Source organism: Canis lupus, chromosome 1 (assembly GCF_048164855.1).
Source record: "Canis lupus baileyi chromosome 1, mCanLup2.hap1, whole genome shotgun sequence".
In the NCBI taxonomy this organism is placed as follows: Eukaryota; Metazoa; Chordata; class Mammalia; order Carnivora; family Canidae; genus Canis; species Canis lupus.
The window spans coordinates 31,918,091-31,935,836 of record NC_132838.1 but is presented as its reverse complement, the minus strand read 5'-3'; the positions used below and the strand labels follow the sequence as shown (position 1 = coordinate 31,935,836).

Below are 17,746 nucleotides of genomic sequence, written 5' to 3'. Positions count from 1 at the left end.
GCAAGGGGGTGGACTCATCATGATCCTGTCCAAGCCTGACTCACCCTTAGTGGGGCAGAGTGACAAGCCACCTCTGAAACACACACTGCCTGCAGACAAAAGGCTTCTGTCAGGAATATGGAGAAGTAACAGAGAATGATGTGGGCAGGTGAGTAATCGACAGTGCCCAGCCCACTAAACACGAACTGAAGGAAAGGAATGGAAGATCTATCTAGCTGCCTCAGCTGTCCAATCTGCACGACCTTCACAGATGCCTCCTCCTTTACTTCAGACCTCTTATTTATCTCCATTCTTGTTCCCTTTTACCCTCAAGACACTACTTGCAGGTATTTCTTACATGGTTAAATGTGGTTTTAATATCTGGTAGTGTAACTCTTATTCTTTTTTTCTTTATGTGTATGCTTTTCTTAGCTGTGGCTATACATTTTCTTTTCTGGATTAGCTTTGGAGTCAGTTTCCCAAGGTCCATAAAAATATCCTATTGGGGAATTTGTATCAGGATTGACTTGAACTTGAAGATTAATTTAGAGAGAATTGGCATTTTTAAACATGGCACATCTATCTATTCAGGCTTGGTTGGTTTGGTTTTGTTTTGTTTTTCTTAGCTATCCTTTAACACAAACTCATAATTTTCTTTGTAAGGGTCTTGCACTTCTCTTTTTACTTTTATACAACAGACATAGGGAAGCAGAGCTGAGAGAAGAGGGGGTGGGGAGGGGGGCGCAGGCAGGCCCACCAGCCCAGGGAACATTATTTGAATCGAAGGATCTAGCCCAGCCTAAAGCCAGACAAATCTTAAGTCAATACGTTCCTATTTCTTCTTAAGCTGGTTTGAATTCCATTTCTGTTATTTGCTCTTGAAAGCATTCTGACCATGACATCAAAAAAACACAGAGAGAGCAGGAGGAAAGATGACAAACACACTGTGCACTGGAGGCATTCTACTTCTGCTTTTAAGACTTGCTGGCCTGCTGTGGTCTCATGGGCTGTCACTTCTCCACTTCTTCTGCCGTAACCTTCCTGGCCATTTCCTAAAGAGATTCTTAAATACAGAATAGAGACAAATGTTCTCTTAAAATTTTTCTCCATTCTCCAGTGATTTACCTGTGAATTGGACTCCTATGCAGAGAAGTTTTGGTAGCTAAGAGGATTCTTGGTAGCTGTGGAAGCTACAGGTACTTTATAAATAGCTAGCTAGTAGTATTCATTATCAGGGCTGCTGCATTTGGGAAGTTGTGCAATGAAGAACTTCAGGAGATGCCATTATCACAGATGATAGTGTGAAACAAGAGTTGTGTGACACACTACCCTTGGGTAGTATTATTGTGCATAATTCCTTTTGCAATTTTCTTGAGTTGATTAACAAAAAGTCTTGAATGAAGCAAAGTATCAGTAATCTCCCATATTTGGGAATTGTAATATCTTGAAAAGTTTCTTCCTCCGAATGAAAACTTTGTTGTGATTAATTTTTTGTTATCCTTGTCATTAGGAATATTTTGAACATCATTCATCCAACAAGCATTTACTGAGTGGCTGCTATTTATCTACTATTGCTCTAAGTGTTAGGGACACAAAGACTCACCAGAAAAAGTTCTTGCCCTCATGGAGCAGGAGTCCAGTGGAGCATGCAGACAGTAAATAAATGAGCACTGTATATAACATAATGTGGGGGGTGCTAAGTGCTATAAAGACAAGTTAGACATTATAAACCATTGTAGAGAATGGTATCCCTTATAAACTGGAAATGAGGATCTCTTGGGCACAAGCTTTGCCAAGCATAAGCCAATGACCTTCCCACCACCCACCCCCCTAGTCCTCATCCCCACCCAATAAAAAAGCTGTGGGTTTTTGGTTTCTCCTTTTAAACTCAAGGATTTTTCTTCTTCACTTCATCCACCTCTAAAAACTGCCCCAATGGCAAATTATGTTTGTCCATGACCATCTGATTTATGTGAAAGGACAGGAGCATGTCCAAAATATGGGGCTGAGGGAGGGAAGAGTGAGGATGACCTATATTTCCAGACTCGTCTTGGATATTTAGAAACCCAGTGTGCTTTTGACTACACCCCTCTGCTGTCTACGGCCTCTACATAGAAATATTCCCCTTTCAAATGGGTGCTCAGGAACTCAGAGTGACGTGGCTCTGTATCCAAAATTAACCCAAATGTATGTTGTCTCTGAAAAATGTATATAGCAGATTTCCTCATTGTTCACAAATGAGATAGACCAGCTCACCTGAGCTCTCGCAGGGGCTGCATGGAAAGAGCGGCTAAATGCAGTGAAGTGGGAGTGAGGGGTGTTCTTGCTCACCTGTACATTGATCAGTACATTTTTCTGACCCACCTCATTTCCTGTTGGCTCTGATGATGAGAACTAATCCTTCACTGTTTGTGATCTCCCTCTCATCTGACACACAGGCATGCACACAGGAGCAGAAAATCCATCTGTGTGGGGCGCCTGGGTGGCTCACTGGTTGAGCATCACCCCAGGCATGATCCCGGGGTCCTGGGATCGAGTCCCTCATTGGGCTCCCTGCATGGAGCCTGCTTCTCCCTCTGCCTATGTTTCTACCTCTCTCTGTGTGTCTCTCATGAATAAATAAATAAAATCTTAAAAAAAAAGTAATCCATCTGTGTTTTGGGATTGCAGTTGCATGAATGTTGCCCCAGGGACCCACCAGGGAAAGCTACAGGTTTGAACAGCTCCAGCCCTGGAATGAGAGGCCTTTGTGTGGGGCGTTGCCTGCTGCTGAGTGGAGGCCATTTGAAACCGGTCCCACCAGTTGGCTAGGAGACAGACGCAGACTTCTCATGGGTTTCTCTGAGTGACAGACACAAACAGCTCCGTTTCCTTCAGGGAGTCAGGAAAAGTCAGCCTGGTCAAGTGGCCAAGGGAAGACGCTAGTGGAAGCATTTAGACATGTGGCCATATAAGCCCAATGTAGTGGGGGGAAATGCCATGATAGATGTTTGAGAAATCACTGGAGGTGAAAGATGGGCAGGGAAAGCTTCCCAGGAGAGGGACCACTGAAGCTGGGTGAGGAAGAGCTTGCCAGAGCCATAGTTTAAGAAGCTGAACCTCTGGAAAATGTCTTAAATATCATAAAACTCCATTTAAGAAATCTTTAATTTTTTAAAAAAGATTTTATTTATTTATTCCTGAGAGACACAGAGGGAGAGGTAGGCTCCCTACAGGGAACCTGATGTGGGACTCAATCCAGGACCGCAGGATCACACCCTGAGCCAAAGGCAGATGCTCAACCACTGAGCCACCCAGGTGCCCCTAGAAATTTCAAATCTTAACAATAGGAAATACAAGGACATAAAAGACAAATCTTAGGTACTGGAATATATCTTACTGACACTAAGAAGAAACTTTTTTTTAAAAATTTTTTTTATTCACTCATAAGAGACAGACAGAGAGAGAGAGAGAGAGAGAGAGGCAGAGACGCAGGCAGAGGGAGAAGCAGGTTCCATGCAAGGAGCCTGACATGGGACTCGATCCCGGGTCTCCAGGATCACACCCTGGGCTGAAGGCAGATGCTAAACTGCTGAGCCACCCAGGGATCCCCAAGAAGAAACTTTAAAACAAAACACAGTCTCAACCAATACCACAATATATCATATAAGCTTTGTAATTATAACTGCCTGAATTAAAATAAAATTATTCAGAAATTATAAAGCAAAAACATCTAAACAGTGGTTTCTCTGCCTTGAAAACAGGGACTGCACAAATGCAGCCTCACTTACATAGAAAGATATTAGACATTTAAATAATGCTATATTCTCTCATGTATTCACCTGCTTATTCAGTGATGGGGGAGTAGGGACTATAGGAATAAATAGGGTTCAAAAGAAATGTTTAATAATTAAAAGTTGATTGCACTGTCACTATTTGGCCCAGCAATTCCATTCCTGGGCATGGACCTAAAAGAAATAAAGACATCTGTACAGAAAAACCTATAGACAGATGTTCATAGCAGCATTAGTCACAGAAGCCAAAATATGGAAACAACCCAAATGCCCATCAATTTAGGAATGCATAAATAAAATATGGTATATCCATACCATGGAATATTATTTAACAATAAAAAGGAAAGAAGTATTGATACATGCTACAGATGGGTGAAGGTTGCGAACATTGTTTAAAAAAAGAAAACCACAGGCTCTGATGGTTATGGTGTCACTTAGACTGAGTTGCCAAACTGGGGCTTAATACCCAATCTAATTGCAGTTTCAACCCCTCAGAAATAGGTCTTTAACTGGTTGGTCAGGAACATTTTTCTTTCTATCTGCACCAACAAGTCTGTCTGTCCCCTGGGCCCTCTCCATCCCCCAAAGAAACACGACACATAAGACACACTGCTTTTCCCCCCAGCAAACAGCTTTGTTTGAAACAATCTTTCTCTTTTGCTAACAACATTCTTGCCCTCACCCTCCATCCATAAAAACTTTCCTACCATTTTGTTTTGTATAACTCCTCAGAGTGCCACTCTATTTACTGGACAGGGCGCTGCCGGATTCAGGAAAAATTTAATAAAGCCAATTGGATCTTCACATTTACTTGGTTGCCTTTTGTTGACAAGATTATAATACATGAAAGTAGCCAGTCACAAAGGACCACATATTGTAAGATTGTATTTATTTGAAAGGTCCAGCAAAGGCAAATTTATAGAAACAGAAAGTAGATTAGTGGTTGCCCAGTGCTGGGGATGGAGATGCAGTTATGTCTAATGGGTAGCAGGTTTCTTTTTGGGTAATGAAAATATTCTAAACTTAGATTGTGGCAATGGTTGCACAGTTCTGTGAATATACTAAAACCACTAACTTCATACCTTTTAAATGATGAATTTTATTACATGTAAATTATATCTCAATAAAGATGTTAAGAAGAAATTTGATTGCACTAACTTTAAAAAATAAAATGAATTGGGTTTTTAGATTTAATCGAAATCCAGCACAACTCAAATCAGATTAGACTATCAGCAAATGGTTTTTGTAGATGTTGGCAGGAGAGAAGCCATGGCTGACTCAAAGAGATGGAAAGGAGTAGAAGAAAGACTCAATTATGACTTGGAGGAATGAACTAACTGATGTTCAACAACAAAAACCTACCACTACAAATTAGAGATGGGTTCAGGATGCCAAATCTAGAGACCAGAAATTGGCATACAACTTCTCCTAAAAGCCGCAGTCCAGAATATGTAATAATAGCTTCATGCAACTACAGTATACGACTCTCTGAAGAGATACAGCTGCTACAGAACAAAGCAAAGTAATCCCACTGAATGGATTAGTCCTATATCATTGTGTCATAGTAATTCAGGTACCAAAGGGTGCAATTTCCAGTGATAAAATGTCAGGCCGAATGTTAATGAGCTTCAAAATATACCACAAGATCTCTAATGACCTCCAGTGGTTAAAGTTAAAACTGCATGGTTTATGATACAGGAGACTAGAACATGATGTACCACAAGCAGTTATGGGTTTGGGGTTTGGTCTGTTATTTTATCTTGAAAGCTGTAAAATTGGAGTAAAAGGAAACCTAGCCAATAAATACTATAAAAAGTTCCCTTCTCTGATTTTTAAGCCTGGACTAAAGAGGCTTTCTTTCTTCAGCCTCTTTCAACACAGCCAGGATGTCTATCTCACTCCAGTGACTTGGTGACTCCATCAGGGGCAGTCTCTTAACAATCCACAGTGCACCCATGGATGCAGAAGAAAGCAGGCAAGGGAGAAGGTGAGGAGGCAGGCAAGCAGGGGGGATGACATGGCTGCTGAAGGAGACAGTGGGAGGAAGTGTGAAAGAGTGGAAGACAGGTATCACAAACTAAAATAAACCAATTTGGTTTTGCACAACTCTGATGCTTTCTGGAAGCTACAAGAAATTTAAAGGTTAGCCTCTCCCAACAACCTCACCACGAGGTTATAGGGAAAACAACTAGTGCCAAATGATGTCATACCTAGAGATTCCCTAAACAAACCTAGTAAACAAGCCCCAACCACTTTATACAGTCTCCTCTGTGGGCTTGATGGAGTCCCGGCTCTCTGTTCTTTGGACGAAAAGTTTACTCAACTAAGAAAGTACAGTATTCCAGAAATGAGATTATACTGTTACCCTTTTTGACAGCCTCAGGCTATCAGAAACCCCCAGACTGACAAGGCCATTTATTTGGGGAAAGCCTCACAACCATCTGCTACAGGGCTGGCTGGATTCTTCAACCAGGTCCAGGCATGTTGGAGGGCTCTCTAGAATATTTTCAGTCCCACATCTGAATACCTATAATTTCACCAAAAAGAGTCCATTTCTACCCTTCATCTGATAGATGAACAAGCCACTGGTTGCTCTGATAATAACTAATGTCTGATATTTGCTATGCTAATTAGCAAAGTATTTTGTGATAACTTCGACACTGCGACCTTTCCAATACAATGTGAGCTTACCACCCTTAGAGTAGTCATTCTTGATCAAAAAACTAGCTGTTTCTGCATGTAATTTCAACTAGCACTTTCAAATATTACACCATCTCAGCTGGAATAATTGAAAGCAAGTAACAGACATAGGAGGTCAAGGTAGGAATAAGAACAAGGACCCACTGGCAATCAGTGGCACTGTTGTACGAGTCTTGTGCATATTCCTAAATGTTGCTACCATGGTCACTCCTCGGATATTTTTCAGATCCATCATTCATGTAACAATTACTTATGGACTGCCTACATACCAGATATCTACTTGAAATATATGGTCCGTCAGTCTGATAGTTCTAAGGGTAATTAATATACTAAGAGAATGTTAAAAATTCACTGGCTGAAGCTTCTGATGTTTGCAAACACTAAACATCCCACTGTGGTAGGAAGATGTTAAAGCCCTCAAGGTTCCGTTTCATCCTCAAGGAGGAAGCAGCTCTAGAAGTTTCTGTTTATAAACCTTAAAAAACCAATTGCTTTATTTGTTCTTTTGGGGAGGGGGGGGCAAGGAAGAAACCCTAAAAGGTTACATAAACCTTTTACTATATTTTATTTCCTTTAAGAACCAATGATAATCACATCCTTAGGCTACATTTACCTTAATTGTGATTTGGAGCATCGTAAAAAAATCGTGAATAAGAATTCTTGACGTTGCTTGTTAGTCCAGAGGTCAAACCAATGACTTATAAGAGCAACTCTTTCCTGAAAGAGCTGTAAGGGGAAGAAGATATCATTTTCCTGTATGGTTCGATCTATTCTTAGTTGCTAAACAATCCTTAGGCAATCTCACAACCTCATGGGTAATATTTGCTCAGCACATTACAGTTCACAAAGCACTTTTACTCTGTAGTAGGGGTCTCTCCCTTCAGCTTAAACTGGTTTTACCTGGGGATTGAGACAAGCCCAGGCTTGTTGGGTGGGTTGGTGGGAAAGGTTGACCAGGGGATATAATTACAGTGGGGCCTTAGGAGGGCCTCTTTAGAAAACAGGTAATGAATCTTGGCTCTTGTTTCTACCTAAACGAATGTGGCCTGGGGAAAGATTCCAAACATTTCATCTAGAAAACACATACAGGCTACACTTGAATTGTGAAAATAGGACCATTTGAAGGAGGTATGATTTTATTAATCCACAGTCCTATATTTTCATAGGTCCCACCAAAACAAAAGTTATTAAATATTGCTAAGTAGCCATTGTTAGATGTGTCTGTAAGGAAGAGATACACCAAGGACCAGGGTCACCCCCAAACCTGGGTTTCAGACCAGCTTTGCTCACATGACATATACAAATTCACTGGTTTTATTACCAGATCAGGCTTTGGCCCAGCCCTGCCAGTCTCCTTCCCTTGGGAAAAGGCCTGACCCATGCATGCAGTCAGCCTACTCCATTAATGGCTGGCAGAGCTACCTAAGCCTTTTGGTGACTACTTACTGGCTACCTTTCAAAGGAGTGGGAATCCCCAGGCCATCTAACTGAACTGTTGGCATGAGACAGAGACAGGATTAAAGAAATATGCAAAGAATTAATTACACATTAATACTCTCCACACCAAACACCACCCAAAGCACCTCCTCTTTTCTCCTCCCCCAGCACACTGTGTGTGCTGGAGGCTTTTATCTTGTTTGGAGTGACTCCAAAACTAAATTCTTTAGACATTACATTGTTGTTGTTGTTGTTTGTAATATGGCAACATGAAACTCAATATGTCACAGCAAAATTGACCTTACAAATTAAACTTGTTTTGTTCAAGAGTATGTAGCTAACCTGTCTATTTAATGACTTATTGCTGAAAGGTGTCCAGGCACTGAATCTTGTGTGGAAGCACTCCATTTCCAGGGTTTTTCTAGAAGAATCCCCAGCTGACATCTCAGCAAATTATTTTCTTCCAGTCCTAAGAAATATAGGTTCATTTCAGTAGATGCTTAATGAAGATAACCTAGAAAAATCCAGTATATTAATGTTGTTCTTCTAGGAATTATATAATTGTAGCCACTCATTTACATCTCTATATTTATATGGATAGTTATAGCAAATCATATAAATCATATAGCAAATCACAGCTTAAGATTCTCTCTCTCTCTCTCTGCCTCTCCCCACTCCCACTCATTCTCCTTCTCTCTCTCTCTCTCTCAAAAGAAAAATAAAAGATACCACTTATAAAACACCAAATGCTATTAACTGGGGAGGATAGTGGAGTGTCTAATCAGTCTGCTAGGGCTGCCACAACATAATGTCACAAACTGAGTGCCTTGAACAGCAAAAATTTATTGTCTCACAATTCTGAAAGCTGGGAGTCCAAAATCAAGGTCTGATTTCAGAAAAGACCTCTCCGCCTGGCCACCTTCTCTCTGTGTTCATACAAGGCCTTTCTTCTATGTGCAAACCAGGCGGGATGGGTGGGAGGTAGACAGAGAGAGAGATCTTCTGGTGTCTCTTCCTCTCTTTATAAAAATATTAGTCCTATTGGATTAAGGTCCCACCCTTATAATTTCATTTAACTTTCATTACCTCTTTATAGACTCTCTCTCCAAATATAGTTACATTGGAAGTTAGAGCTTCAACATGAAATTTTGGGGGGCGCCAATTAAGGCCATAACAGGTACTTCTGCTTCGGGGTTTCTCATCAGGCTGCAGTCAAGGCGTTGACTAGGACTCCAGGCTCATTTGAAGGATTTGACGCTCTGCTATGTGGTTGTTAGCAGGATTCGGTTGCTCATTGTTTTAACCAAAGGATATAGATAAAGTGAAGACGTGTGACTTATGGGCATAGGCCTTAGGATGATTTGCAGTTTGTCTTTTTGTTCTCTTAGGATCTAGCAGCCATGTAAATAAGCTTGGGCTAGATTACAGAATAACGAGAGACCAGATGGAGAGACAGAGGTTGAGCCAGCCCAAAGCTGCTTTAGCCACCCCAGTCAAATCACCAGATGTGGGAATGAAGCCATCATGGGTATTCTGTTCCAACTGAGCTCCCAAATGAATACAGCCATATGAATGACCCCAGACTATAATAGGGAGCAGAACTGCCAGGTGCCCATAGAACCACGAAAAATAATGATTTCTATTTCAAGCTACCTAGAATTTGTTATCCAGCACAAACTGACAGAGCCATGTACGGTGAGTATCCAGAACAGTCACGTACAGCTGGTGAATGTGCGAATTGGTGTAAGTATTTCCAAGTACCTTGGAAAATGGCTTGGCATCATTTCCTAAAGTTGAACATGTGCATGCAATTGACTCAACAGAAAAACATGAACATGTGGACCAAATATATCCACAGCCACATTCACAGTACATTGGATAGCTCTAAACTGGAAACAGTGCCATCATTCACCAGCAGTCGAATGGATAAATATATTGTCATATATCCATGTGCTAGACTGCTGTATATCAATGAACAATCTGCCACTACACACAACAATATGTGTGAAACACACACATAAGACATTAAATAAGGAAGCTGGGAATAACGGACTACATTTTATATGGCTTAATTTATACAAAGTTCTCCACTACAATGTTGGAAGTTAAGATGGTAGTTACCTTTGGAGAAGGAAAGAGAGGTTATGACTGAAAGGGACATGAGACATGACTCTGGGGTACTGGGCCTCATCTGGCCGTAAGGACCCAAGGGGGTTCACTTTATAATTCACTGAGTTCTACACTTATGATTTCCATATTTTTCTACATCTTCTATTTCAATCAAGAAGTTTTAAAAAAGACATCCTTTTGGGGGTGCACCTGGATGGCTCAGTCATTTGAGCATCCAATTCTTGATCTTGGCTCAGGTCATGATCTCAGGGTTGTGAGATTGCCCTGTATGGGTTCTCTGCTAGGCATGGAGTTTCCTTAAGATTCTCTCTACATCTGCTCCTCTCCTCTCACTTGTTCTCCCTCTCTCTCTTTCTCAAAAGAAAAAAAAAATCATATCACTTATAAAACACCAAATGCTATTAAGTATCCAGAAAAAATAAAAGTACAAACTTTATGAAGAAAATTATAAAATTTGGAGATGCTTGGGTGGCTCAGTCAGTTAAGTACAACTCTTGATCTCAGCTCAGGTCTTGATCTCAAGGTCGTGAGTTCAAGCCCCAGTTGGGTGCCATGCTGGGTGTGGAGCCTACTTTAAAAAAAAAAAAACAAAACATTGAAAAAGAAAATTATAGGGGAGGCCTGGGTGGTTCAGTAGATGAGCATCTGCCTTCGGTTCAGGGTGTGATCCCGGGCTCCTGGGATTGAGTTCCTCTTTGGGATCCCTGCGGGGAGCCTGCTTCTCCCTCTGTCTATGTCTCTGCCTCTTTTTCTGTGTCTCTCATGAATAAATAAAATCTTAAAAAAAAAAAGAAAATTATAAAAATTTTATTGAATAATGTTTTTAAAGAACCTAAATATAAGGAGAGATATGTTTTACTCATGAATTAGAGAATTCAGAAGAATGAAGAAGATTAATTTCCTCAAGTAGATCCACTAATTCAAGGCAAACTCAATAAAAAAAAATCCTAGGAGATATTGTGGTATGTGTGTGTAACTTGAAAAGCTGATTCTAAGATATTTATGGAAGTTTAACAGTCCAAAAATAGTCATGTCAGTCTGGAAGAACCAGAGAGGGAGATGTATTTGTAGATATAAAAACTCACTATAAAGCTGGGGCAATAGCATGACATGGCATCAGTGTGGAGACAAATATTCAAGCCAGGGGAACAGATGAGAAAGTCTGAAATAGACTCCTGTATACGTGGGTACTTGTTAGACGGTAAATCAAAGAAGAGATGGATTTTTTCCATTAATAGAAAACAGAGCATCTGTTTAAAAAAAAGAAGAAGAAGAAATTGGAGCCCTTTCCCACACTGTACACACACACACACATCAACTATCTGAAGGCTTTTCATATATAAAATCAATTACACATGGCTTGTGAATCCCCAGAAGACAAAATTAAGACCAATGTATGATGTCAGAGAGACGGATTTTGGATCAGTCTAAGTGGGAAAACAGTCACTTCAGCAGCTTTAGCTGTCTCAGGAGGTTATGTCCATTCCTGGAGATATGAAGACACAAATTGGATGACCACTTGTTGGTGAAATTCCAGCTGGGATTCCAGCATCAGAAATGTCTAAGTTTCTAAGCAACCCTCTGTTGCTATCAATTCCAAGAAGAGAGAGAACAATGAGGCTCAGAGTAGCTGAAGAAACTTTCCAGGAGAGCCAGAAGATTTTGAGAATAAAGCAAACATTTGCAGATTCTCTCCTCTTACTACACTTGGGAAAGGAGTGTGCTTTAAAAATGAGTATATTGGAAAGGCATGTACCAGATTAGGAACAATTTTATTTTAAGATTTTATTTATTTTAGAGAGAGAGAGAGCAGGAAGATGGACAGAGGGAGAGGGAGAGAAGATCTCACACAGATTCCCTACTAAGGGCAAAGCCTGACTTGGGGCTCAATCCCACAACCCTGAGATCATGACCTGAGCCAAAATCAAGAGTCAGATGTTTAACCAGCTGAGCCAGCTGAGCCACCTCGGAACAATTTTGGAAATATTACAGAGAGTAGCATGACAATGCTGAATTTGGATCCTTGCTCTGACTCTTCTTTTCCCCAAGTGAAGCTTTACAAGTAATCTAACCTCTGAGCCTCAGTTTACTCATGTGTAAAGCAAAGCAATGCAATGCTGTGCCTTGGCAAACTACAGTATAATAATGTGTTGTTCAGATAAAAACTTCATGGCAGTGTGGGAAATTAAATACCTCCTTCTGAATCAACATTAAATCAAAACAAATCCTTAGTTTCCCTAAGATGCCCAGCTGTTGTTATATGAAATCCCTCCAAGAGCCAACATAAGGAGTTTTGATTTAGCAAGTTCTTAAAATTGTTATTATCCTCTGTGTTAGGGGATTACTGAGTTACATAATGAGCAGAACATTACAGAAAGAATAGTCACTATCTCTGCTGATGAGCTTAAATATGTGAGTACAGTACATCATAGAGATATAAATATACAGATAGAGATACAAATACAGAGATAGAGATAGGGATATAAATTCCCATAGGATTATTTACATTCTTCTAAGATGTCAATTTTGCTGATCAGTTATTCAACCCAGGAAGAAATGGCATGTTGGCAATAACTACATCTTTAAATTGAATGATTTCTTTTCATATTCCAGCATTTTATATCTCTCCAAATAGTGACTCCTTAAGATATTAATAGGCATTTCTCAGAAAAACAAGATCCATGGTTAAATATGCTTGGGCAATGACTGATTGAACACAATTAAACAAGTTTCTTTTTTATAAGATGTTTTGGAAACCTTATGTTGATAGGTGCTGTCAATCTCCAAGAAATGATAGGCAGCATTTCCCTTCTTCATCCTTATAGGAGCCTATCACAATGTAAGTACTGGCTATATGACATGCTTATCATGATGGTAAACTGATGCTGTGTAACAAAGAGTCCCAAAACTTAGTGGCTTAAAATAACAAACATTTATTATTTCACAGTTTCTTTTTTTTTTTTTTTTTTTTATTTCACAGTTTCTATGTCAAAAATCAAGGCATGGCTTAACTGAGTCCTTTGGCTCACAGTCTCTGACAACCAAGTTTCAGTTGGTTATAGTTATCCAAATGCTGGGTCGGGGAAAGATCCACTTCAAAGCTCATGTAAGTGGTTGTTGGCAAGATTCAGTTCCCACAGACTACTAGAACAGGGTCTGAGCTCCTTGCAGGCTGTTGGCTGGAGGGTTCCCTCCCATGTAAGCTTCATAGCCTATTAGCTTACAAAATGGCAGCTGTTTTCCACCCTGGTGAACAATCGAAAGGGCAAGACAGGACAGGCAAGATGGAAGTTGGAGTCTTTGTGTAATATAATCTCAGAAGCGAGACACAATCGCTTTTTGATTAGTCAGAACAGAGGTCAGCAAATGTGGTTGGCAGCCCATATTCAGCCTGCCAACCACTTTTCTAGTTTTATTGGGATACAGCTAATCACATTTATTTACATATTGTCTGTGGTTGCTTTTTTACAATAACAGGAAAAATTGAGTAATTGGGAGAGACCATATGGCCCACAAAGCCAAAAATATTTACTACCTGTTCCCTTACAGAAAAAGTTTGGCAACCCCTGCATTAGAAATAAGTCTAGCCCACACTCAAGGGGAGGGAATTCACAAGGGCATAGATATCAGGAAGTTGGGGTTTTGGGGAACCATTTTAGAATCTCCCTACTACATAATGCTTGCACTGACCCAGCACTTGGCAAGTATTTGTTGGATGAGTAAATGAAAAATTGTTCACATGTACTAATTTTCCAAATTCAAGGGCTGAAAAGCAAGTTACGAGCTAAGAAAAAGCCAAATTCCTTCACTGATTATTAGGATTTGGCCCCTGTGTCACAACTGTGACAATTTTTTTTTTTGAAGATTTTACTTTATTCACAAGAGACACACAGAGAGAGGCAGAGACATAGGTAGAGGGAGAAGCAGGCTCCCTGCGGGGAGTCTGATAAAGGATTTGATCCCAGGACCCCGGGATTATGACCAGAGCCAAAGGCAGATGCTCAACCACTGAGTCACCTAGGCGCCCCACAACTGTGACAATTTATTAACTTGTGTAGATCTTATTAGTAATCTCCATGATGATGTTAAATTAGGTAGATGGTAAAATATGCTTAGAATTGAATTAATACGTACATCTGATAGATGATTCTTTCACAACGTCAGCAAATTGGAAGGGGAGTGTTTTAGGGTGCTCATTTGGATTGCGAACTCTGGGGCAAGAATACTTCTTGGGAATTAGGTCTATAATATGGCCATCCCCAATGTCTTCAATTACCAAGAGGGGCTCAAAACCTGTGTACAAAACCAAATTCCCATCCGTTCCTCGTCTTTTCTTTGTGCCCTACCTCCAAGAATGAAATACTGTATCATAATGTTCTTCCTTGATCATTTAGGATTTCTATTGTTCTTACACAAAGAAATGTGTCATGCCTGGAAAATTAAAGGTCCAACTGCTGCCTTGTTTATGGCCCAAGTGTCCACTGAGTTGAGGCCCCAGTGTGGGTGATGTCAACTGGATAATTTTTTTTTTTTAAAGATTTTATTCATTTATCTGAGAGAGAAAGAACACACACAAGCAGAGGGAGCAGCAGAGGGAGAGGAAGAAGTAGGCTCCCCGCTGAGCAGGGAACCTGATGCGGGACTCCATCCCAGGACCCCTAGAGCATGACCTAAGCCCAAGGCAGGTCTGAGTCACCCAGGCCCCCCACCCCCCATATCTCTTTCTTACACGACCCTGAAAAACAAGGGCTCTAAATGTTTCTGAAGTGGGTTGCAAGAAGGAAATGAAATAGGAAACTCCAATCTGTGGTTCTTCTCATTTAGAACTAGATCTAACAGGGACACCTGGGTGGCTCAGCGGTTTGGCGCATGCCTTTGGCCCGGGGCATGAGCCTAGGGACATGGGATCGATCCCGTGTCGGGCTCCCTATGTGGAGCCTGTGTCTCTGCCTCTCTCTCTGTCTCTCATGAATAAATAAATAAAGTATTTTTAAAAAAGAACTAGATCTAACATACATACTGTTACAAAATCAAAGTGGGAAGGGAGCCATGTAATAAATGCTATACTTATCTTAATTTTTAAGAGGCTACTCTGACAGGCACTGTGCTAGTAAATCTCTTCCCTATACACGAGCCCCTTCACTTTTCACATTTACCCTGGCAGTTAGACTACAGAGGAGAAAAGCAGGGTAAAGAAAATTATCTGAGGTCATACAGGGAATAATTGGGCATCACATTTAAAAATTATACTGGATTTTCCCTAAAGTGTGAGTATAACTTAAATTGGATATTTTACTTCTCTGGGTTAATTTGGAAATAGAACTTCTTTTTCCTGGCTGACTATACTTTACAACTGGCTATTGATGAGGAAATTAGCAAATGACACTAGCACTTCTTTGCTTAGCAAAAAAAGGGGAAGGAGATGGGGAGGAGCCTGTTGTGTGACAATCAAAGCCAGATTAAGGTGTGAAAGGCTGGGCAATTGCCACTCAACAGAGAGCTAAACTGTCACTGGGATAAAGCAGAATCATGTTGCCATTAACAGTTTCCCCAGGTGATTTCTTACACAGTTGGAGACATGTAAATTCAACCAGTCCTGCCCCACTCTAGTAGACAAAATGACTTGAAGGAAAATTAGAAACAAACCATTGTTTTTTCCCTGCCACAGAGGTACCTACATTTGAGTTTTTTTATGATCCACCCATGCAAATTGTACCATGACTCATCTATTATCTAAAATTTAATCCCTTAAGCATGTTCTAGATTTTCAACATTTCAGAGGCTATGCAAAGTCATCTGAACTTTTAAAATATGTACCTGACAGTAGTTCCTTGAGAAACTTTTAGATTCTATGCATTACAAAAAAAAAAAAAAAAAAAAAATCTAGGGGATCCCTGGGTGGCTCAGCAGTTGAGTGCCTTTGGCTCAGGGCGTGATCCTGGAGTCCCGGGATTGAGACCCACGTTGGGCTCCCTGCATGGAGCCTGCTTCTCCCTCTGCCTGTGTCTCTGCCTCTCTCTCTCTCTGTGTCTCTCATGAATAAATAAATAAAAAAATATATTTTTAAATCTTTAAAAAAAATCTATAGAAAGTCTTCTTCTTGTAGCATGAAAAAGGAATAAACTACTAGGAGTGAGGAAGAAACCCCAATTTAATCCCTCAAATATGCCTCTCAGGAGGGATCTAGGGGTGCCTCAGTGGCTCAGTCCATTAAGTGACTGACTCTTGAATTAGCTGATGCCTGCGACCAGCTCCTGTCTGCTTGAGATTCCTCTTCAGGAGGAGGAATCTTCAGTCTCCTGCTTGAGACTCCCTCTTCCTGCCCATCTCCCAACTCAAGCACATACCACTCTCTCTAAAATAAACAGATAAATAAAATCTTTAAAAAAAAAAAAAAGTTATCTGGTTCTAAAGATTGCAAAAAAGGACCAGAGTATAAGAAAAATGTGTGTGATTAGTGAAAAAGAGAAATAAAAAACTATTCCAGTTAAGTTAAAGTCTGTATTGATGGCATGTAAAAACATGATTTACTTTGAACATAAACTGGTATATTATTTTTATTAAATGAACAAATAAGTAATGGAAAATGAAATGATGGCTTTAAAAAAAAGATTTAATTGATTTACTTGAAAGAGATCGAGCACGGAGGGAGAGGGAGAAGCAGAAACCCACTGAGCAGGGAGCCTGATGGGGCTCCATCCCAGGACCCTGAGATCATGACCCCAGCCTAAGACAGACTTAACCTACTGAGCCACCCAGGCGCCCCAGGCATAGTTTCGAGGAAATCCGCACTCTTGATAGCACAGGAGGTGATAAGAAAGGCCCTGCTTGTGAGCCCAAAGTGGACATAATTCAAATGCTGGTTTGGCTCACTGATAAAATTAAAACTATAAAATTAAAGCTGCGGCAAGAAGCAACAGTACTACTGAAACTCATTCAGGAAAAATAACCAGTTATGGCTATCCTGAAACTTTCAAGCCCCTAATCCCTCTTTTCTTCTCCTGAAATAAATTTTATTTTTAATTTTTTTTAAATTTATTTATGATAGTCACAGAGAGAGAGAGGCAGAGACACAGGCAGAGGGTTCGAAGCAGGCTCCACGCGCCGGGAGCCCGATGTGGGATTCGATCCCGGGTCTCCAGGATCGCGCCCTGGGCCAAAGGCAGGCGCCAAACCGCTGCGCCACCCAGGGATCCCCTGAAATAAATTTTAGAGCATGATTTTTGAGATTCCCAAAGCGCGCCAATGTCACGATCGGCCCGAAAACAGTGGCCTGGGTTGTGCCAGACTTTGACACAGATGATGTCTGGATATTCCGTTCCGATACTTGCCGCAAGAGTTGGTGATAAGCACGAAAACGGAAATAGCATATGCCAGTCATTATTTGTCCCGCTCACCACCCGTTCGCGCGTTAACCCCCAGAGCGACACAACGCCACAGGGGATCGATCCCGTGTCGGGCTCCCTAGGAGGAGCCTGTGTCTCTGCCGCGCCCCACCCCCCGCGGCCCCGCCTCCCGGGTCGCAGGAGCCCGAGAACCGCAGAGGGCGGGAGCTGGCGCGAGCCGGGGCGGCGTCGGGCGCGAACCCGTGTTTTCCCAAGTGCTCGTCACTAGACTGCATTTCTACGGCAGCCGAATGTTCCGGAGGAGGTTAAGGGGTTCCTTGCCACCGCCCGCTCGAGCCTACGCAAAGATTGCTTCGGTTTCTCCCCAGAGCCACTGCAGTG

The 17,746-nt window shown here is 41.1% G+C and overlaps 1 protein-coding gene across 39 annotated transcripts in view; it reads right to left on the bottom strand.

Moving 5' to 3' along the window:
- ECT2L (epithelial cell transforming 2 like) overlaps positions 1–17,746 on the bottom strand; it is a 79,920-nt gene that overhangs the window by 61,989 nt on the left and 185 nt on the right. For all 39 annotated transcript variants that reach the window (XR_012030787.1, XR_012030818.1, XR_012030782.1 and 36 more), the window contains exons 2-3: positions 8,232–8,358; positions 7,066–7,178 (exon numbers count right to left, since the gene is read on the bottom strand). Coding sequence is in view for 25 of the 39 variants with exons in the window: in XM_072825341.1 (XP_072681442.1) it covers positions 7,066–7,178; positions 8,232–8,333 (215 nt within the window). In the remaining 14 variants the exon portion in view is untranslated. The remainder of the gene's footprint in view (positions 1–7,065; positions 7,179–8,231; positions 8,359–17,746) is intronic.